The 23,444-nt window shown below is 42.6% G+C and overlaps 1 protein-coding gene across 6 annotated transcripts in view; it reads right to left on the bottom strand.

Moving 5' to 3' along the window:
- LOC141145285 (uncharacterized) overlaps window positions 1-23,444 on the bottom strand; it is a 577,610-nt gene that overhangs the window by 219,097 nt on the left and 335,069 nt on the right. For all 6 annotated transcript variants that reach the window (XM_073631839.1, XM_073631841.1, XM_073631840.1 and 3 more), the window contains one exon: window positions 12,481-12,624. In XM_073631839.1, the coding sequence (XP_073487940.1) occupies window positions 12,481-12,624 (144 nt within the window). The remainder of the gene's footprint in view (window positions 1-12,480; window positions 12,625-23,444) is intronic.

Below are 23,444 nucleotides of genomic sequence, written 5' to 3'. Positions count from 1 at the left end.
TCCGGAACAGGGAGAGGTCTTAGCAGCCCCCAAGCCTTGGTCTTGCTGCCCTTGTTTTGAATGCAGGTAATGCATGATTCCGCATAGTGTTTGCAATCCTCCCATAGCTGAGGCCACCAGAACGTGCGTTGGAGAAGTTCGGAGGTCTTGTGCATTCCAAAGTGGCCAGCTAATTCGTGATCATGACAGGGTTTGAGAACGGCAACCCGTGCTTGTTGTGGCACAAAAATTTTGTCCTTGTACCATAATAATTCATCTCTGGACTATAGAGAGTGACATTCGCTAGAAGGGGAGTTGTTGAAGATGCCTGTCTGATTTGAGACAGCAGGTCTCCTTGAAGCATAAGAAAGTTCCCAGGAGCAAGAATGGTGTCTGGGGGAGAAGGAGCTTCAGGTTCACTGAACATCCGAGACAGCGCATCTGGTTTGGTATTCTTTGATCCCGGCCTGTAAGTAATGTGAAAAGTGAACCTGGTGAAGAAGAGTGCCCATCTGGCCTGGCGTGGTTTCAATCTTTTGGCAACCTTCAGGTACTCTAAGTTCTTGTGGTCGGTGTACACCAGAATAGGGTGGGATGCTCCCTCCAGGAGGTAGCGCCATTGCTCAAGTGCGGCTTTGATTGCCAGTAACTCCCTGTCCCCAACATCATAATTCCTTTCGGCTTCGGTTAACCTGCGGGAGAATAACGCCACTGGATGCAATAAAGCCTTGGAGCCTTGTCTCTGCGAAAGTACCGCCCCCCACTGCTATCTCGGAAGCACCTACCTCCAGTATGTAGGGTAAAGCTGGGTCGTGATGCTTCAGGACGGAGGCTGACACAAACTGGTCTTTCAAGGAGGTAAAAGCAGCTTGAGCCTCAGGGGACCATTGGAACCGGGTGCCTTGCCGAGTCAGTCTTGTGATGGGAGTGATAATGGAAGAAAATCCCCTGATGAACTTGCAATAGAAATTTGCAAAGCCCACAAAGCGCTGTACTCCTTTCTTATCCGTAGGGGCCGGCCAATCCAAGATGGCAGAAACCTTCTGTGGATCCATCTTGACTCCGTCTATAGAAATGATCAGACCCAGAAACTGAATGCTTTGGCGTTCAAACTCGCATTTCTCAGGTTTGGCGTACAGGCTGTGTTGGCGAAGCCGAGTTAGAACTTTTCTGACATATTCCCGGTGGATAGACAGGGAAGAGGAGATCAGGATGTCATCCAGATAAACTATGATGAACAGATCAAGGTAGTCTCTAAAGATATCATTCACGAAATGCTGGAAAGTGGCAGGATCATTACATAACCCAAAGGGCATCACCAGGTATTCAAAGTGCCTGAAGCAGGTGCGGAAGGCAGTCTTCCATTCGTCCCCGCTTCGGATCCGGACTAAGTTGTATGCTCCACGAAGATCCAGTTTGGTGAATATAGATGCAGTTCCGAGTCTCTGAAATAGTTCAGGTACCAAAGGTAGGGGTACCGGTTCTTGATTATAATTTTATTAAGGTCCTGGTAATCTAGGCAAGGGCGTAGGGAGTGATGCTTCTTTTCTACGAAGAAGATCCCTGCTCCAGCAGGTGGAGGGCGTATGAACCCTTTTTCCAGGTTCTCATCGATGTAAGTTTTAAGCGTACAAAGCTCCAGTTCGGTTAAGGGGAAAATTCTCCCAAAGGGAATCTCTGCCCCGGGAAGAAGTTCAATCGGCAGTCATAGGGTCTGTGTGGGGGAAGTGTTTCTGCCCCTTTCCGACTGAACACATCCAGGAAACTATGGTACGCTTCTGGAACAGTTTGGTAGGTTTTAGCATCGGTCTCCAGACACAGCAGGGAAGATGGAACATCAGTAATTCCCGGTAGGCAATGCTGACGGCAGTAAGGGGAGTGAAAACTGATTTTTCCAGTAGACCAGTCAATTTGTGGGTTGTAAGCTTTGAGCCAGGGCATGCCCAGTATGATGGGAAACAAGGGTGACTCAATGATGTCAAGACAGAGTAGTTCCCGTTGGTTGCCGGAAATGGTGGTATTTAGAGGAACTTTCTCTTGTGTTACAGGCCCAGATTTAATAGCCGATCCGTCGGCCAGGTGTACAGGCACTCCCTGTGCTCTGGGTCGTAGCGGGATTTGGAACTTGTGAGCAAAAGATAAGTCCATAAATCTGCTACAGGCTCCGGAATCAATTATAGCGGTTGCTTAGATGTTCCCTCCTGGAAGCTGTAGAGAAATGGGAATAGCCAGGTGAGTGGTATTGTTAAACACAGCAGATAAGGAAGTAGAAGAGAAGGTAATGGCCTTACAGGTCTTTGCGGGACAAGTCCTCACATAGTGTCCAGATTCCCCGCAATAAAGGCAGAGGTTGTTAGCCTGCCGGCGTTGACGTTCTTCAGGGGTCAGTGAGGGACGGTTCAAGCCAAGTTGCATTGGTTCAGAAGTATCAGTAGGAGTGTGAACAGGAGGATTTGGTACACGTGGTAACATCCATACCGGGCGAGAGGGACCAGCTGCACGTTCTGCTCTACGTTCTCTTAAGCGCCTGTCTATTCGACAGGTTGATAAGGCCTTCAAGTGTAGCCGGAATGCCAACCCGGGCCAGCTCATCCTTTAATGCTTCGGAAAGTCCCATGCGAAACTGGTAGCGTAGGGCGGCGTCGTTACAGTTTGTGTCGGAACTCCAACGCCTCAACTCAGATGCATAGTCCTCCGCCGCCCTACAGCCCTGCTGGAGAGAGAATAGTGTTGCTTCTGCAGTAGCTGCTTGTTGCAGATCTTCGTATAGAAGGGCCATGGCTTGAAAGAAAGTATCCAGACGGTTAAGACAGTTATTCTTCTGCTCCAAGAGGCGATGAGCCCATGCCTGGGGTTCGCCCAGTAGGAGAGAAATGAAGAAACCCACCTTAGTGGTTTCTAGGGAGAAAGTTCTGGGTTGCAGTGCAAAGAAAAGTTCACAGGCATTACGGAATGCCCTATACTTGGTGCAGTCCCCGGAGAACCTTTCTGGTGTGGGAACTTTGGGTTCTGGAGGCAACATGACTACTGAAGGAGCAGCGGGTGGACCCGGAGCTGGGGCAGAGAGAACTTGGACACGCTCTTCTAGTTGTTTATAACCGTCTTGTAAGTCCTTAACAGCTTGCGTGAGTCCAGCTAGATGACGGCATAAGTCCTCCATGGGCGACGTTCCCTGCGTGGGCTCGGACGTGGCTGTCCGGTACTGTCACGTACTTGGTAGGTAGAGCCTGAAATGCAGGGAATGGCCTCTCGTATACCTCTGACTCGGGAACCCCTGGTAGTGATGACAGGGGCTCAAGAATACAAAGGGGCACAAGTGCCTGACTGGAAAGCTGGAGCAGAGGGCTGGGTCCTGTAGTCAGCTGGGAGGTGTCCTGTAGTCCGGCAGCAGGATGCATAAAGCAGGAAGGTGCGCTGTAACTCAGCAGCTGGATGCAGACAGCAGGGAGGAGTCTTGTAGACTGGCAGCAGGATGCAGGCAGCAGGGAGGTGTCTCGTAGTCCAGCAGCAGGATGCAGACAGTAGGGAGATGTCTTGTAGACTGGCAGCAGGATGCAGACAGCAAGGAGGTGTCTTGTAGTCCAGCAGCAGGGTGCAGACAGCAGGGAGGTGTCTTGTAGTCCAGCAGCAGGATGCAAAAAGCAGCAAGGTGTCTTGTAGTCCAGCAGCAGGATGCAAAAAGCAGCGAGGTGTCTTGTAGTCCAGCAGCAAGATGCAGACAGCAGGGAGGTGTCTTGTAGTCCAGCAGCAGGATGCAGACAGCAGGGTACAGGCAGACCGGGTCAGGACACAGGCGGGTAGATCAGGTACAGAAGGGTAATCCAGAAGAGTAGTCAAAGTCCAAAGCCGAGATCGGGGCAGGCAGCAAACAGGGTAGTCAAGAACAGTCCAAACATGTAACAGGTTTCAAGGTACAGATCACAGGTAACAAGGCGGCAGGGGTCTTCAGGAACACTGTAGACCAGTCAGCAAGGCAGCAATGGAACAGTCCCCTTTTTATAGCACATCTTTGGTGCCAAGTGCTGTCATAGGGGGCGCTCGCGCTCCTGCGCGCGCCCTTGTGCCGCTATTGCGCACAAGGACGGCGCTTCTGTGCACAGGCATCCTTTTAATCTTTCTATTGCTAGACTGCTTGCAAGAAGGCTTTTCCTGACGTGTGATGTCCCAGTCATAATTCAATCCTTTGGGAATCTGAGTGTCTAATTTAAAGATCCAGAAGACCTCCCTTCTACTAAGAATTCGATTAAAACTACTATATTAAGCTCTGACTGCAGTTCAGCTTTTAGTGGCCAGTCTAACACCATTTGAACATAATTTCCAGCAAATAAATAGAAAAGAACGTATAGTACGAAGTTAGACTTCTCTGTCATTTATTGCTGTAGCTCATTATGCTTTCCTATGGCAGATATTAACTGATAGAGTAAGCTGTGACATCTTATCCATTAACCTATAATAATTCATTAAGCTTTTATCAAGTACAATCATTTGCTGTTTTCTTTATATACAGCAAATGCTTTATTGGAAATGACAATACAATGTCGATTGATATAATGGAAAATTATATTCAAAGTAAAATGTAATATCTCCTTAGGATATGCTTCTTGTAGAATGGCATCAAAGATACCACATAGGCATAACACATACATTAAAGCTTAATGCAACCTTTCTGGCTAATTTAAGCTGAAAGGCAGGGTAGCAAAATAATCAACCTTTTAAACAATATTAATTATTTTTCTTGCTCATGTATACTTATTCTTTAATTCACCTCTTTAAAGTGTACCACTTTAATTCACCTCTTTAAATTTACCACTATAATGTTTTCAATGAATAAATCATTTGTTGAACATTTTTCATTTTTCTCAGTTAAAAAAAGAACTGAACTCCAGTCAAATGTAACCACTTGCTTACTGGGCACTTAAACCCCCCTTCCTGCCCAGGCCAATTTTCAGCTTTCAGCGCTGTCACTCTTTGAATGACAATTGTGTGGTCATGCTACACTGTACTCAAATGAAAGTTTTAGAATTTTTTTCCCCACAAATAGAACTTTCTTTTGGTGGTATTTAATCACTGCTGGGTTTTTTATTTTTTGCTAAAAAAACAAAAAAAGACAGTAAATTATGAAAAAAAAAACTTTTATAGTTCGTTATAAAATTTTGCAAACAGATAATTTTTCTCCTTCATTGATGTGCGCTGATGAGGCTGCAATGATGGACACTGATGGGCACTGATAGGTGGCATTGGTGGCCACTGAAGAGGCAGCACTGGTGGGCGGCACTGAAGGGCATTGATAGGTGGCACTGGTAGGTGACACTGATAGGCAGCACTGATGATGAGGCACTGATGGCAGCACTGGTGCGCACTGATTGACTGCACTGATATGCACTGGCAGGTGGCACTGGTGGGCACTGGCAGGTGGCACCAGTGGGCACTGGCAGGTGGCACCGGTGGGCACAGATGAAGCAGCGGTGGCTCTCCCTGTTCGGGACCGATGTCCCTTTGACAAAAAAAGCCGATTACCGGTCTTCTGTTTATATCACGTGATCAGCTGTCATTGGCTGACAGGTGATCACGTGGTAAGGGGCCGGGATGGGCCCCTCACTCCGATCTGTGATCAGCCGAGTCTCACTGTGCCCCGCAGGGGACGTGCAGGCAGCTCATGCACGGGAGAATATCTGTTGAGGCCCTCCCGGCAATTAAAGTCCACGCTAATTGCCAATGCAGAAGTTAAAATACTGCATTTATGAATACACCCTCAAATGTGTGTTTTTTTTTCTGCAAGCAGTGTAAATACCTGAATTTTACTTCTTGTCCCTTTACAGTTGTCCCTTTGTAGAGAGGAAAAGTGAGAAGCAATACAAGCAGCCAATCGGTTGTTCTGCAATGCAATGAGAATTGATCACATTCTCTCTGTTCTCAGCTGCATAATGAGCTCAGTGAGCTAGAGGGGAGGAGAAAAAGCAACATACTGGTTGTGTCGTGGTCGGGGGTTGTCAGCAGAAGTCTGATCATTGGTGGAGAGCAGGCTAAGTTCCTAGCATTGCACAGGCTGAAAAGTGACCATGCTGTGCTCTCATGTTTAGTGTGGTCAGTTTTTATAATTAAAGTAGAGGGACTGGCAGGAACACCAGAGATTACATACAAAGAAAGTGATACAAGAGAACAGGAAACTTTTTCATACAAGTGCATGGTACAGCAGGCACATATCAGGAATATGAAATGTTGGGTTTACATATTCTTTAAGTGTTACTAAACTGTAGCAGGTAAAAATCAGGTTTTCTCCCCGGCCAGACAGGGAAGTGTTTTATTGCAGAGCGGTGTAAATCTCAGTACTGGACAGACAGATTCAAATCTTTTTGCAGGTAAAACAGGTTTGATTGGAGTTTTTTTTCTCTCATCTTAATATCTTACTGTGGTGTCCTTCAGAACCTACTCATATTGTAAAAATGTTGCTGAGTAGGTGGTCTGTACACACATGTAACTTCTATATGTACAGTATATATGTATGTAAGAAACAACACACACAGCAGCTTTGAGGGAGGCTGGAATGGTTAGAGAGGCTTGCTAGCGCAGCTTATTGAATATGCTGTATAGCAGTGTATGGTCTCCTGTCATTCTTATTTTGTGAAGAAGTGGTTTGTTGTGTGGTATGTGCTGAGGGTAAAACAAATGTTACTTTCTGAACACAGCTTTGCAACTTTGACATGAGTTTGTATAACTGTACATATCATCGCAGTGACTTTGTATATCCAGGTGAATTATACCTTGTTTTTTTCAGGACAAATTGTGTTTTCTTTTGGTGGTAAATGGTAACAGATATCTCTTGATTTTTTTTTTTTTATTATCAAAGGAAAACTGGCCAAAAATAGTAAAAAAAAAAAAATAAAATAAAAATTTAGCTGTACAGTGGGGACGGAAAGTATTCAGACCCCCTTAAATTTGTCACTTTTTGTTATATTGCAGCCATTTGCTAAAATCATTTAAGTTCATTTTTTTCCTCATTAATGTACACACAGCACCCCATATTGACAGAAAAACACACAATTGTTGAAATTTTTGCAGATTTATTAAAAAAGAAAATCTGAAATATCACATAGTCCTAAGTATTCAGACCCTTTGCTCAGTATTTAGTAGAAGCACCCTTTTGATCTAATACAGCCATGGATTTGGGGATCCTCTGCCATTTCTCCTTGCAAATCCTCTCCAGTTCGGTCAGGTTGGATGGTAAACGTTGGTGGACAGCCATTTTTAGGTCTCTCCAGAGATGCTCAATTGGGTTTAAGTCAGGGCTTTGGCTGGGCCATTCAAGAACAGTCACGGAGTTGTTGTGAAGCCACTCCTTCGTTATTTTAGTTGTGTGCTTAGGGTCATTGTCTTGTTGGAAGGTAAATCTTCGGCCCAGTCTGAGGTCCTGAGCACTCTGGAGAAGGTTTTCGTCCAGGATATCCCTGTACTTGGCCGAATTCATCTTTCCCTCGATTGCAACCAGTGGTCCTGTCCCTGCAGCTGAAAAACACCCCCACAGCATGATGCTACCACCACCATGCTTCACTGTTGGGACTGTATTGGACAGGTAATGAGCAGTGCCTGGTTTTCTCCACACATACCGCTTAGAATTAAGGCCAAAAAGTTCTATCTTGGTCTCATCAGACCAAAGAATCTTATTTCTCACCATCTTGGAGTCCTTCAGGTGTTTTTTTAGCAAACTCCATGCAGGCTTTCATGTGTCTTGCACTGAGGAGAGGCTTCCGTCGGGCCACTCTGCCATAAAGCCCCGACTGGTGGAGGGCTGCAGTGATGGTTGACTTTCTACATCTTTCTCCCATCTCCCGACTGCATCTCTGGAGCTCAGCCACAGTGATCTTTGGGTTCTTCTTTACCTCTCTCACCAAGGCTCTTCTCCCCTGATAGCTCAGTTTGGCCGGACGGCCAGCTCTAGGAAGGGTTCTGGTCGTCCCAAACATCTTCCATTTAAGGATTATGGAGGCCACTGTGCTCTTAGGAACCTTAAGTGCTGCAGAAACTTTTTTGTAACCTTGGCCAGATCTGTGCCTTGCCACAATTCTGTCTCTGAGCTCTTCAGGCAGTTCCTTTGACCTCATGATTCTCATTTGCTCTGACATGCACTGTGAGCTGTAAGGTCTTATATAGACAGGTGTGTGGCTTTCCTAGTCAAGTCCAATCAGTATTATCAAACACAGCTGGACTCAAATGAAGGTGTAGAACCATCTCAATGATGATCAGAAGAAATGGACAGCACCTGAATTAAATATATGAGTGTCACAGCAAAGGGTCTAAATCAGGGGTCTCAAACTGGCGGCCCTCCAGCTGTTGCAAAACTACAAGTCCCATGAGGCTTTGCAAGGCAGACAGAAATTGCAAGAACTGGATAATAAGTGTGAACACTCACTCATTGCATGGTATACAATTTTTCTGAGTCTTACATTGATTTATTTTATAGGAGTGTGTCACTGCTATTGTTAACATGCTCAATATTGTTCTGAGGTACTATATATTTTAAGTTATTAATTTATTATGCAAGTCAGTAAATATATACATATACGGATATTTAGTGTAGGATGTCACCATTTTTTTCGGCAGATTGGTAGCGCTGCATGTTTGTTTTTTTACATACACTATAGTACCAAAAGTATTTGGACACCTGCCTTTACACGCACATGAACTTTAATGGCAACCCAGTCTTAGTCCGTTGGGTTTAATATCGAGTTGGCCCACCTGTTGCAGCTATAACAGCTTCAACTATTCTGGGAAGGCTGTCCACAAGGTTTAGGAGTGTGTCTACGAGAATGTTTGACCATTCTTGCAGAAGCACATTTGTGAGGTCAGGCACTGATGTAGAAGAGAAAGCCTGGCTCACAGTCTCCTCTCTAATTCATCCCAAAGGTGTTCTATCAGGTTGGGATCAGGACTCTGTGCAGGCTAGTCAAGTTCCTCTACCCCAAACTCGCTCATCCATGTCTTTATGGACCTTGCTTTGTGCACTGGTTCAAATCATTTTGTGGAGGGGGGGATTATGGTGTTGGGTTGTCTTTTAGGAGTTGGGCTTGGCCCCTTAGTTCCAGTTAAGAGAACTCTAAAGGCATCAGCAAACCAAGACATTTTGGACAATTTAATGCTCCCAACTTTGTGAGAACAGTTTGGGGATGGCCCTTCCTGTTCCAACATGACTGCACACAAGTGCACAAAGCAAGGTCCATAAAGACATGGTTGAGCAAGTTTGGAGTGGTTGACTTGTCTGCACAAGTCAGTCCTGACCCCAACAGCGCTCTCCAACATCAGTGCCTGATCTCACTGAATGTGCTTCTGGAAGATTGGTCAAACATTCCTATAGACACCCTCCTAAACCTTGTGGACAGCCTTCCCAGAAGAGTTGAAGCTGTTATAGCTGCAAAGGGTGAGCCAACTCAATATTGAACCCTACGGACTAAGACTGGGATGCCATTAAAGATCATGTGTGTGTATAGGCAGGCGTCCCAATACTTTTTGTAATATAGTGTGTGTATATATATATATATATATATATATATATATATATATATATATATATATATATATATATATATATATATATATACACACACACAGTATCTCACAAAAGTGAGTACACCCCTCACATTTTTGTAAAAAATGTATTATATCTTGTCATGTGACAACACTGAAGAAATGACACTTTGCTACAATGTAAAGCAGTGAGTGTACAGTTTGTATAACAGTGTAAATTTGCTGTCTGCCTTAACCCTCTTGGGCATGGAGTTCACCAGAGCTTCCCAGGTTGTCACTGGACTCCTCTTCCACTCTTCCATGACAACATCACGGAGCTGTTGGATGTTAGAGACCTTGCGCTCCTCCACCTTCCTTTTGAGGATGCCCCACAGATGCTCAATAGTGTTTAGGTCTGGAGACATGCTTGGCCAGTCCATAACCTTTGCCCTCAGCTTCTTTAGTAAGGCAGTGGTCATCTTGGAGGTGTGTTTGGAGATGTTATGTTGGAATACTGCCCTGCGGCCCAGTCTCCGAAGGGAGGGGATCATGCTCTGCTTCAGTATGTCACAGTACATGTTGGCATTCATGGTTCCCCAAAGGAACTGTAGCTCCCCAGTGCCAGCAGCACTCATGCAGCCCCAGACCATGACACTCCCATCACCATGTTTGACTGTAGGCAAGACACACTTGTCTTTGTACTCCTCACCTGCTTGCTGCCACACACACTTGACACCATCTGAACCAAATAAGTTTATCTTGGTCTCATCAGACCACAGGACATGGTTCCAGTAATCCATGTCCTTAGTCTGCTTGTCTTCAGCAAACTGTTTGCGGGCTTTCTTGTGCATCATCTTTAGAAGAGGCTTCCTTCTGGGACAACAGCCATGCAGATTAATTTGATGCAGTGTGCGGCGTATGGTCTGAGCACTGACAGGCTGACCCCCCCCCCACCCCTTCAAACTCTGCAGCAATGCTGGCAGCACTCATATGTCTATTTCCCAAAGACAACCTCTGAATATGATGCGGAGCACGTGCACTCAACTTCTTTGGTCAACCATGGCAAGGCCTGTTCTGAGTGGAACCTGTCCCGTTAAACCTCTATATGGTCCTGGCCACCGTGCTGCAGCTCTGTCTCAGTGTCTTGGTAATCTTCTTATAGCCTAGGCCATCTTTATGTAGAGCAACAATTCTTTTTTTCAGATCCTCAGAGAGTTGATTGCCATGTGGTGCCATGTTGAACTTCCAGTGACCAGTATGAGAGAGTAAGAGCGATAACACCAAGTTTAACACACCTGCTCCCCATTCGCACCTGAGACCTTGTAACACTAACTAGTCACATGACCCCGGGGAGGAAAAATGGCTAATTGGGCCCAATTTGGACATTTTCACTTAGGGGGTGTACTCACTTTTGTTGCCAGCGGTTTAGACATTAATGGCTGTGTGTTGAGTTATTTTGAGGGGACAGCAAATTTACATTCTTATTCAAGCTGCACACTCACTACTTTACATTAAGCAAAGTGTCATTTCTTCAGTGTTGTCACATGACAAGATATAATAAAATTTTTACAAAAATGTGAGGGGTGTACTCGCTTTTGTGAGATACTGTAATATATATATATATATATATATATATATATATATATATATATTTATATATATATATAAACATTCACATCAGTCCCTGTCCTCAAGGAGCTTACAATCTATAAGGTCCCTAACTCATATTCAAACATACACATACTAGGGCCATTTAGACAGGAGCCAACTAACCTACCAGCATGACTTTGGATTGTGGGAGGAAACCAGAGTACCCAGAGGAAGCCCACGCAGGCACAAGAAGGACATGCAAACTCCAGGCAGGTAGTGCCATAGTTAGGATTCAAACAGATGACCTTAGTGCTCCTAGGCGGAAGTGCTAACTTACTTACTGAGCTCTGCAGAGTGTAACATCAGCTCTCTGCCCCCTTTTTTCTGACAGCTCAGACAAGCTTTATAAATTATGCACTTTGAATGGATGGAGAGAAGAGAAGACTCTAGGATGATTTGTTTCACCTATGTGTTTCACCTGAAGATAGTCACTTCCCTGGGTATATGGAATGGTTTACAACCACTTTAATAGCGTGTTTTCTCTTATTGTTTGAAAGCCTTGTACACTGATAGTAAAGCATTTTGTGAATGAACTGTATGTGTAAGGTAAAATAAGTAACCGGGCCCAAAAAGTGATTTTTTTTTTTTTACTGAATGTGTATTATGCCATTTTCCAAATGACAATAATACTGTAAATATGACGTTTTGAAGGTACATACAAATATAGCTAGTTTTACATATTCCTTTTTCATTTGAGAGCCCCCACACAAAAATACCATACCCATGTTCATTAGTAATGCATATTTAGAAAACAGGTTAGATGAAAGCTGGGCAGCTAAAGTTAAGCCCCAAATCGCTACCATTCCAAAGTCATACCCCTCCCCTCCACAAACACATGCGGCACATCACTGCTTTCTGACATTGAACACTGGCCATTTTTCTAGCCTTTTAGTGCATGTGCTTGCACAGCAGACGGAGGCCATGCTGAAACAATGCCTGCTCAAGTTCTTCTACACTCAGCTTGTGCGGACAGGCAAAATCTGCTCAATGTCTGGATGTTTCTGTACAATACACGGTCTGCATAGAGCTAGTTTTCCATTGGTCAAGCTTTGCCTGTCCATGCAAACTGAGCACATACAGTACCACCCGAACAGCCACAGAGTAAAAAAAAAACAGTGATGTGGTTCAGTATATTGGCATGATTGAGGACTCAGATATGTTTTTACTTATCACTTGTCAACATTGTAAGCCAGAAACCATGGTGACTATTGGTTGCCTCCTTGGACCCTGGGCAACTCATCCTTTGACTTCTACAGTATGGTCCTCCCTAGTGAACCTTGTGCGGTTTTACTGTATGTATATGCAAAGTCCTGCTCATATCAATCGATGTTTGTCTATATAACTAAAACTTACCTCTACAAAGCTGAGTTTCAGCTTCTCCAATAGGTCTTTGTGCTCTCGTTCTAGGGCTGCTAGTTTCTTCCCTTTATTGCTGATATCTTCTAGAGTATGCGATTTATCATTTCCCCCTAGACCATTTTGTTCTTGCTTAATCACCTTTTGGAAATAAAAGCATACTGTAAAGTCATTTTTTTTATTTTTATTTACAGTTCAGTGAAAAATGAATTACCTTTTTTACATTAAGCATTATTAGGTCTAGTTGTGCATAAATAGAGGCCAAAGAATACCTATATTGTTTTCATGTTATGTCCTCAATAAACAATTACAAAATGCGCAATTTCAGTTATAGGTCAGAACAAAATGCGCAATTTCAGTTATAGGTCAGAACATATGTAGTAATTTGTTGTACTGTCTTTAGTTAAAATTATTGCAACTAGATGTTTCTTGTAATTATTGACTATACTGTAGCCTCACATGTTATACAGGGGTAATAGAGCCCAAACACTGCTAGCCCTGACAATATGGCCACGAGAAAGATACCAGCATCTAACGGCAACATATAATGCAGTTCTCCTTTACCACTTGATCCTCAAATATCTCCTGGTAGTAAAGACACTATGCTCCCTAGAATGCAGAGCTCTCCCCATTCTTTACATGAGTAGAAGAGAGATAAAGGACATTAGTCAAAGTGAGATCTAATGCTACCACCGCCTCCTGGGGGTGCTGCTATAGAAAGGTTTCTATTATTATATTATTATTATACATGATTTATAGAGCGCCGACAGTTTACGCAGTTTCTATCTTTATAATAGGTATTAAGTACTGGCTCCATACACAAACCTAATTGTCAGTTAGTGTCCAATTGTCTGCTGCAATATCGCAGTCACGCTAAAAGTCGCTAATCACCACCATTACTAATAAGAAAGAAATAAACAAGAATTCCAGTACATATCCCATAGTTTGTAGAAACTGACATTTGAGGGAACAGAAAAACAACAAAATAAAGATAGATACCAGAGACAAGTCAGGGCTGGAATAGGAAACCATGATAAACATGTTGTATTTATAGAAAAAAGTACAAGAGGGCAAGGAGGCAGGGAGGGGGTGGTGCCGAGGAGCCTGCAGATTAAGAAGTTAAAAAACAGGCATGAACCCAGTGTAAAGCCACCAGGTAAATGTACTGTAGGTGAAAATAAACAGAAAAGTGAATACATTAAAAATAGTAAAGAGTTTGAGCTTAGTACAGGGAGAGCACAGAAGGTACCACCACCCATAGCAGAGTAGTCCCACTGGTCACAGAAAAGTACATAGGGATGATAAGGAGGATAAACTCTACAGACCTGTGACAGATAACATCAGAGAGGAGATCACTGGAGAAAGAGTAGGCTGGACCCAGGGCTGGAGGGAAGGCTCCAGAGTGGATAACAATCAGGAAGGACTGGGTGGAAAAAGTATGAGAGCCAGAGTAAAGGAGAGAAGAAAATGTCTGCAAAAAATTGTACGGATCACATATTAACCACTTGCCGACCACGCTATAGCCCTATGACGGCTACAGCACAACTGGCTAGTTCTGGGAGGCTATCACATGATGGCCTCCCGTGCTTTGTGCTTCCCCTGAGGTATGCACCCAGAAGTGTCTGTGATCACTGGATCCTCGAGGACCCAGCGCATCATGCATCGTGATAAAGGGCCAATCACAGCGGGCCTTTACCACGTGATCGCTCCATCCAATGACGGAGTGATCACTTGTCAAAAACACAGAATAGTGCCCGGTTCAGCTTGCACTGCTGCGGTGTTTCGCTCTCCTCTCCTCACACGATGTATCAGTGTGAGGAAAGAAGAGGGAAACACCACAGCAGTGAGAGCTGGCACGAACCCGAGTGCCCATACAGTGCTGAACAGTGCCATCAGTGCCCCTACAGTGCGCCTATAGTGCTGAACAGTGCCATCATTGCCCCTATAGTACTGAACAGTGCCATCAGTGCCCCCACAGGGCTAAACAGTGCCATCTGTGCCCCTACAGTGCCATCAGCTCCCTACGGTGCCACTACAGGGCTCATTAGTGCCCTACAGTGCTGCTACAGTGCCACTATAGAGCTCATCAGTGTAAAAATGTGTAAAAAATGCACTATTTTCATTCCACATTGTCAAAAAACTTGTGGGAAAAAAATGACATGTTCAAAAGATTCATTTCAAGATTCAAAAATTATTGGAAAGACCATAAGGATCAACAGTAAGACCATAAGGATCAACAGTAAGAAAGAAAAGAGCTCATCTGGGTAACACCGCTGTGGTGAGCGGGTCTGGTCCCGCTGAGGTGGATTCGGAGCAAAGACCTTGGCTGTGTCTCCCAGCACTTCCTAGTAAGGCTTTGCTCCGAATACACCACAGTACACCACAGTGAGACCAGACTGGCTCACCACTGCAGTGTTACCTAGGTGAGCCCTTTTCCTTTTCCATGGTATTGCACATTTATCATTTTGAGATTGGTAGCACAGCACACTTTTATTTTATTTATAAATTGTATAATAATTCTGTGCATGCAGCAACCCACAGATTATTATTTGATGTATCCGATTTATTTTTATAATTTGAGAGCCATCACTTGGTAGTCCAAGAGTTATTCACTCACAGACTTTAGAAATATGATTTATTGTATTGAGAGAATTTTAAGGCACGCGCATCACCACATGTTACTTTTGAAGTTCACAAAAAAAAGTAGGGCTGAAGGTTTTTTACCTTCATGCATTCTATGTATGAAAGTAAAAAACCTTCTGTGTCCTGCTCCCCCCTTAGCCCCTCCCTTATACTCACCTGAGCTCCCGCTCGATTCAGACTCCGCTGTCCCCGGTCTCTCTTTTCTCATTGGCTGAGACACAGCAGCGGGAGCCCCTGACAATCACAGCCAATCAGCCAGTGCGCCACTGAGGTAAGAGCAGGGGGTGGGGCCGAGTTGCAGTTCTATGTATCTTATGGTGGCATAGAGCGTGGCTTGGAAGCGAGCATGCAACAGTGCCCCAATAGCAAGCGGCTTGCTATTGAGGGCACTGGTCAAGGGGGAGAAACCAGGAGCCCCAGCGGGGGACCTGAGAAGAAGAGGATCGGGGCTGTTTTGTGCAGAACCATAACACAGAGCAGGTAAGTATGACATTTTTTTTTTAAATAACAAAGAACCTTAAAATCACGTGAAGCTTTCACTTAAACGGAAGCAAAATAAGCCCCTTTTGCACGGTCCTACCTATCCTTGTCTTGGAATAACTGGTGTAAACCTTACTTTATGTCCATTCCTAAACTGTCTAAATATCCTCCCCATAGCCTAGGTGCTGTCATGAAAACGAAATAAGCCTTTATCAAAGAGGACCCTTTTTACAGCTTCTCACCAAAACCAAATTTTGTAGGAGATGTCACTTATTTCAGTTCAAGCACACTACAGAGTTCAGGGAACTAATCATATATGGGGGAATGAGGTTTCTAGGGGCATTCTATACCACATACAGTTGTCATTTTAACAAAAACAAAGTGTAGTGGCTACCGATTAAAAAAGAAATGTAATTTTAATAAAGGTTATATACAAATTATAAAGCTTGCATAGCAATCAGATATGTTTACCATTCTTCTTCTTTTTTTTTAGCAAAAGTATGGTTTCTTTTACAGGTTTATGAACTAATGTTTTTATGTTCTATCTATTTGTAGAAAATCTTTTTCAATTTTAGTTCTATTCAATAAATAAATATATATTACAAGGTGCATCTCTGACATTCGGTATGAAAAGCATGATGGACTAACTGTCTGTTTTTAGGGCAACAGCTGAAAAAGCCTACAAACACAGAGCTACACAATATTACATGTTTAAATGAAAAAAAAATGATAAAAAAAAACAAAAAAACAGAATGTAGTGGGTCTTTTTTTGGGCTAAATTAAATGAGTGTTTGACTTGTTGCACTAATGTATTACCGCAGGCAAATGTTGTCTAATGAAAGGTGGTAATGGTGGCTCTACAGGTTGAAAGCTGTGACGAAAAAAAAATGTCTGCCTCATAGCAGATTAAAACAAAGACTGATATTTATATCATATATTTATTGCTCAATTTAACGTTTTGACCGGAGTTCATCCCTAATTTCTTCCATATATGGCTGCAAGAGTGATACAGCTATGCGGTAAAAAAAATGCGACACATGTTTCAAATTTAAGGTAAAAAATATGACTGATTGTAACAAACACCAATTTCTGTTTTTTTCTAGTACAGTGCGTAAAGAATGCAGCATCTCATAATGAAAACATTGCTTTGCGGCTAAGACCCCAAAATATTACATTTATAAAAGGTCTCAAAGAACAATCTGCTGCCAAGACAGTGGAAAGAGAATGTACAATGGCCAGAAAATCTGTGAATGTTGAGAAAGATCAACAGTAAATTATTTTTAAGAAGAAAAATACAGATTTCTTTGTAGAAAGGTAACTTGAAAGATAGTTATAGCCAGCCTGATTTGAAATACATTTTATAGCTTAGTACAGAAATATATATGGGGATTCAAAGGGAACACATAACTTTTTCTTAAATCACTATATATCTATTTTATGTGGATACTTTTGTCACACATACAGACCTGAACTTATAATTGAGGATTCTCTACTTGAACTGCCAGTTATTGTAAAGAATGGACAAATGCATCAGCATAGACGGGTTATAAGATCTGATCTTGTCCTTGTAATCTTAGTCTTTTGTACTCAATGGCAAAATGCCATTGTACAGGAGTAAGGTTTACACATGCTCTACTTTTTGTATATGAAAAGATAAAGCACAACTTTAAATACAATCTATACATATACTGTATATTTTTTAAACATTAACACACCTTGATAAAGGTTTTTCAGATTTTGTGATTTCACTTTTGAATGGGGAAGGGATAGAGCCCCTGTCTGGTTTTTAATGCTGTGTGTCCTTTTTGAAGAGATTTACACTCAGACAAACAGAAACTGAAACGATCTCCTCCAAAATTGATGGGAAATCTTACAACCGAAAAATTTTCCACTACACTTTCTGTCAACTAACCTTTTAGACTTTCCTCCAGAGTCATCCCTAGGAAACTTTCAATCCTGTGGCTATTGTAGCTGGGACAGAACGTCACAGTAAATCTCTGACACAGACAGCAAGAAAAACTTGTTGTGGTACATCTTGGAGTTCCTAACACAGTAGAGAGAACTCAATGACTGGAGAAGAGCTGACCCTGTGATTTAGATCAGATAACTGAGCTCTCGTTTTTATTCTTTTAATTAATTCATTTTTATTACACACCACTGGTTTCAGACTCCTGAATATGCAATACACATTTGTAAATCACTTTGCTGTAGAAAAGTACGCAACTTCTTTTTTAAAGATTTTTTGGAGTTCCTTTTTTAAAAATGTAAGTTTGGCTACAAAAATAAATGCAAGCACTTGAAGTTATGTGAACTTACCTTCAGAGATCATAAACACTCTGGGGACCCTGAAACCCAAGGTGCACTAACAGACTTGCATTTTAGAATTATATGCAAGCAGGATAAGGCAGGCCAGATTTAAGCTTCGCCAGGTAAGGGGGATCTGGGGTGTTTGGAAAGATATATAAAAGGTAAGTGCAAGCACCTCTAGGTATCCAGTTTCAAATATTTTTGGAACTGACAGATGTACAATGGTAGTTAACCACTTTAAGACCAGGCCTTTTCTGGAAGTTTAAATTAATATTTTTTGCTATAAAATTACTTAGAACACCCAAACATGATATATTTATTTTTTTAGCAGAGACTCTATAGAATAAAATGGCGATTGCTGCAATATTTTATGTCACACCGTATTTTCACAGCGGTCTTTCAAATGCAATTTTTTGGGAAAAAATACACTTTTTTGAATAAAGAAAAAAAAAAGTTAAGTTAACCAAATTGTTTTGTATAATGTGCAATATGATTTTACGCAAAGTAAATAGATACCCAACATGTCATGCTTTAAAATTGCGCATGCTCGTGGAATGGAGACAAACTACGGTACCTAAAAATCTCCACAGGTGACGCTTTGTTTTTTACATTTTACCAGTTTAGAGTTACAGAGGAGGTTTGGTGCTAGAATTATTGCTCTCGCTCTAATGATCACAGCGATACCTCACATGTGTGGCACTAACACCATTTACATATGCGGGCGCGACCTACGTATGCGTTCACTTCTGTGCACAAGCCTGAAGGGACGGGGGGGTGCTTTAAAAAAAAAAATCTTATTTATTTAACTTTTTTTTATTTTTACACTGTCCCTTTATTTTTTTTTTTTAATCACTTTTATTCATATTACCAGGAATGTAAACACCCCTTGTAATATAAATAAGCATGCCAGGTCTTCTTTACTGAGAGACCTGGTGTCAAAAAGACCCAAGATCTCTCATTTACCTTTAAAGTGGATGTAAGCCCACTTTCGTCCTTTCTAAAGTACTGTCATAGTGGTTATCTATAAGGATATACATGTCTCCTGCATGTATCCTTACCTGTCAAATGTCTCCCCTCTGTCGGTTATGAGACCCGAAAACTGCATATTCTGTGGGTGGGTCTGTTGTCTGGAGCTCAGTGGGTGGAGTCGTGATGTCAGTAGACTCCCCGCCCACCTCTACACTCCCCTTGTCAACATGCATTTTCTCCTGTGTATTTCTTACACTGAACTTCTGCTATGATCGCTAATATCCAGTCAAAACCCAGAAAAGTCACCACATGACTTCAGCATACCCAATCATGTTGAGGTGTGGAGCAGCCAATCCTGGGAGAGCTGGAGAAGAAAGGAGGAGGAGATCTGAATTACACAGAATTCCTCTCTTAAGCGTTTGCATGAGATATGTAAATCACCTGTCATTCATGGCAAGGAGGAAGAACTGACTCCTATTTCTCTGTGTCAGTTTTTGTCTCACTGAAAAAAAGATAAGAGGACTGCTCGGAGTTGGATTAACTCTTTGTGCCAAGACTGGTTACAGATGACATGAAATCCTATACTGTACAAGGTGCAAGCCTTAATATAAAAAAAAAAAAAAAATCATTTGGGTTTACATCCACTTTAACTACCTCCCGTCTGCTGTAATGACAGTGAGGGGGGGATGTTCCATTGTTCTGGGACTACATCATATGACGTCACCCTGTCACACCGCACTTGGGCACCTGCACTGGGACACAATGCAACCCCGATCTTGGTAAAGAGCCGATGACGTGGCTCTTTACCCATGTGATCAGCTGTGTCCAATCATAGCAGATCACAAGGAAATGCCAGTTGTCGGCTCTCCTCACCTCACACTGACAGAGCGTGAGGCAAGGAGAGCCGATCAGTGGCATCTCCTCACAGGGTAGACCTGTACAGATAGTGCCCTGATTATCAGTGCCCAGCAGTGATGCCAGTCTGTGCCCATCTGTGATGCCAATCTGTGCCCATCAGTGATGCAAGTGTGTGCTGCCTTTCAGTGTCTGCTCATCAGTGTTGCCCATCAGTGCCGCCTATATGTGCTGCCTATCAGTGCCCATCAGTGCCACCTATCCCTGCCTATAAGTGTCACCTATCAGTGCCACCTATCAGTGCTGCATATTAGTGCCTCATCAGTGCCACCTCATCAGTGCCCTTCAGTTCTATATCATCAGTGCTGACTCATCAATGCCCATCAGTGCAGCCTATCAGTGTTGCATGACCATGCAAATTCTCATTCAAATTGTGACAGCTGAAAATTGGCCTGGGAAGGAAGGGGAAGTGTCCGGTATTGAAGCTATTAAACTTTGCACATTAGTATTGCTTGGACATTTAAGAAGGGTGTACACCCCGAAAGCTTGTCCTGCAAAATTAGATGTTAGTGAAAATTCTAAAAAGTATCACGGACAGTACTCAATTATTTTGGGGGTAGTTTAATACTTTTTTTTTTTAACTAAATGTGCCCTCATCATTTAAAAGGTGCTGTGGCCCTATGTAAAATGGACTACACTTGCATAGTAGCCAGCCCTTATGTTTGTGTTGAACACCATTTATATACAGTATCTCACAAAAGTGAGTGCACCCCTCACATTTTTGTAAATATTTTATTATATCTTTTCATGTGACAACACTGAAGACATTACACTTTGCTACAATGTAAAGTAGTGAGGGTACAGCTTGTAAAACAGTGTAAATTTGCTGTCCCCTCAAAATAACTCAACACACAGCCATTAATGTCTAAACCGCTGGCAACAAAAGTGAGTATACCCCTAAGTGAAAATGTCCAAATTGGGCCCAAACTGTCAATATTGTGTGGCCACCATTATTTTCCAGCACTGCCTTAACCCTCTTGGGCATGGAGTTCACCAGAGCTTCACAGGTTGCCACTGGAGTCCTCTTCCACTCCTCCATGACGACATCATGGAGCTGGTAGATGTTAGAGATCTTGCGCTCCTCCACCTTTCGTTTTGAGGATGCTCCACAGATGCTCAATAGGGTTTGAGTCTGGAGACATGCTTGGCCAGTCCATCACCTTTACCCTCAGATTCTTTAGCAAGGCAGTGGTTATCTTGGAGGTGTGTTTAGGGTCCTTATCATGCTGGAATACTGTCCTGCGGCCCAGTCTCCGAAGAGAGGGGATCATGCTCTGCTTCAGTATATTCACAGTACATGTTGGCATTCATGGTTCCCTCAAAGAACTGTAGCTCCCCAGTGCCGTCAGCACTCATGCAAACCCAGACCATGACACTTCCACCACTATGCTTGACTGTAGGCAAGACACACTTGTCTTGGTACTCCTCACCTGGTTGCTGCCACACACGCTTGACACCATCTGAACCAAATAAGTTTATCTTTGTCTCCTCAGACCACAGGACATGGTTCCAGTAATCCATGTCCTTAGTCTGCTTGTCTTCAGCAAACTGTTTGCAGATTTTCTTGTGCATCATCTTTAGAAGAGGCCTCCTTCTGGGACAACAGCCATGCAAACCAATTTGATGCAGTGTGTGGCATATAGTCTGAGTACTGACAGGCTGACCCCCCATCCCTTCAACCTCTGCAGCAATGCTGGCAGCACTCATACCTCTATTTCCTAAAGACAACCTCCGGATATAACACTAAGCGCGTGCACTCAACTTCTTTGGTCGACCATGGCAAGGCCTGTTCTGAGTGGAATCTGTCCTGTTAAACAGCTTTATGGTCTTGGCCACCGTGCTGCAGCTCAGTTTCAGGGTCTTGGCAATCTTCTTTTAGCCTAGATGTCGGGTAACAATTCTTTTTTTCAGATCCTCAGAGAGTTCTTTGCCATGAGGTGCCATGTTGAACTTTCAGTGACCGGTATGAGAGAGTGAGAGCGATAACACCAAATTTAACACACCTGCTCCCAATGCACACCTGAGACCTTGTAACATTAATGAGTCACAAGACAACGGGGAGGGAAAATAGCTAATTGGTCCCAATTTGGACATTTTCACTTAGGGCTGTACTCACTTTTGTTACCAGCGGTTTAGACATTAACGGCTGTGTGTTGAAATATTTTTAGGGGACAGCAAATTTACACTGTTATATAAGCTGTACACTCACTACTTTACATTGTAGCAAAGTGTCATTTCTTGAGTGTTGTCACATGAAAAGATCCAATAAAATATTTACAAAAATGTGAGGGGTGTACTCACTTTTGTGAGATACTGTATCTAGGGCCACACCACTTATATATCTGTGAATATACTGTATATTACAGGCCCTGATTCATTGACTTGCAATGGCCCACGGCAATTTTACAGCACCTTTATCTAGGGACAGCCTGCGTGACATTCCTCATTCCTGATCTTTATAGGTCATTAGCATGTTTATTCAATAGGAAACTTTTAAGAACAAAGACAATGAGCAATAGCCTACATCAACCAATAAGATTTTTGATGAAGCACAATCGTTAGGCTAGATAAGACTTAGGAGTGCCACCTCATACTTTGGAATTAGATTGGGTGGTCCCCACCAATCATTTCTCAGCTTTAAAGAATCCCAATCAGCAGAAGCATTGTGGATACAATGTAACAATATCATTACAAAACACCACCAATTACATACTTTTGCTTTCCGTGTCCAGCCAAGGCGAGATACACACCTCAGTGTGTTAAACAATCCAGAGATAACACTAGTAACGTCTCTGCCTTAACTTATGAAACTGTGATATATATTTCATACGAAACTGAGAATTTGTACACAGCAGAACTTGAGAAAAAGCAGAGCGTAAATGAAGAAAAAAATAACATATGCTGCATATAACACACCCTTTAAAATATACAACGAAAAAATGTATCCGGCCTTTCTTTGTCTGCTAATACCAGGTGCAAGCCCTTTACTACTTTGCACAAAAGAAAATGTTTTATGGCTGTATTAGGAAGGAAAAAAAAAAGATTTACACATATTTAAGAATGTTTTTATTAGACAGGTATCAAAAGCCATACAGATTCAAATATCTTTCTTCTAGGGGTATTGGCACAACAAGGAAAAAGCATCTACTTTCCTGCTGATTTAAAACATTCCAGTTTATTTTTAGAGCACACATGGATATACTTTTTTTTACCTTTCCATGGCACAGAGCCCAAAAATATAGATTTTTTTTTTTTGCTTTCTCTTGAGAGAGCTGAAATTCATAATGTGATGGCTTGGGACCCTTTTTCCTGCAAATTCTTCCTACTATTTATTATCAGTAAAAGAAGAGCTGATTTATAGAGCTTGCTGAGCCTTAAGGCACACACTATAGGAATAACTATTATAGGCTGCACACAATTTAACCTACTTCCAAACAAAGAGGTATAATTGCTGATAGAGGAATGGATTATAACTAGAATTTTAAAAAGTCTGTCCAGAAAAAGTAGAAGACTCCTTCACACTATCAACAATAATAAACCTTCACTACACTGAGTCCTGATATAGAACTGGTTCATTGTGGTAAGAAGTCTGATGATTATCTCCACACCAAGTCTGCAGTGATGTCCTCACATTCAGAGACTCCACA

Source organism: Aquarana catesbeiana, linkage group LG05 (assembly GCF_042186555.1).
Source record: "Aquarana catesbeiana isolate 2022-GZ linkage group LG05, ASM4218655v1, whole genome shotgun sequence".
In the NCBI taxonomy this organism is placed as follows: Eukaryota; Metazoa; Chordata; class Amphibia; order Anura; family Ranidae; genus Aquarana; species Aquarana catesbeiana.
The sequence above is the reverse complement of the archived record's forward strand: the minus strand, read 5'-3'. Positions and strand labels throughout refer to the sequence as shown.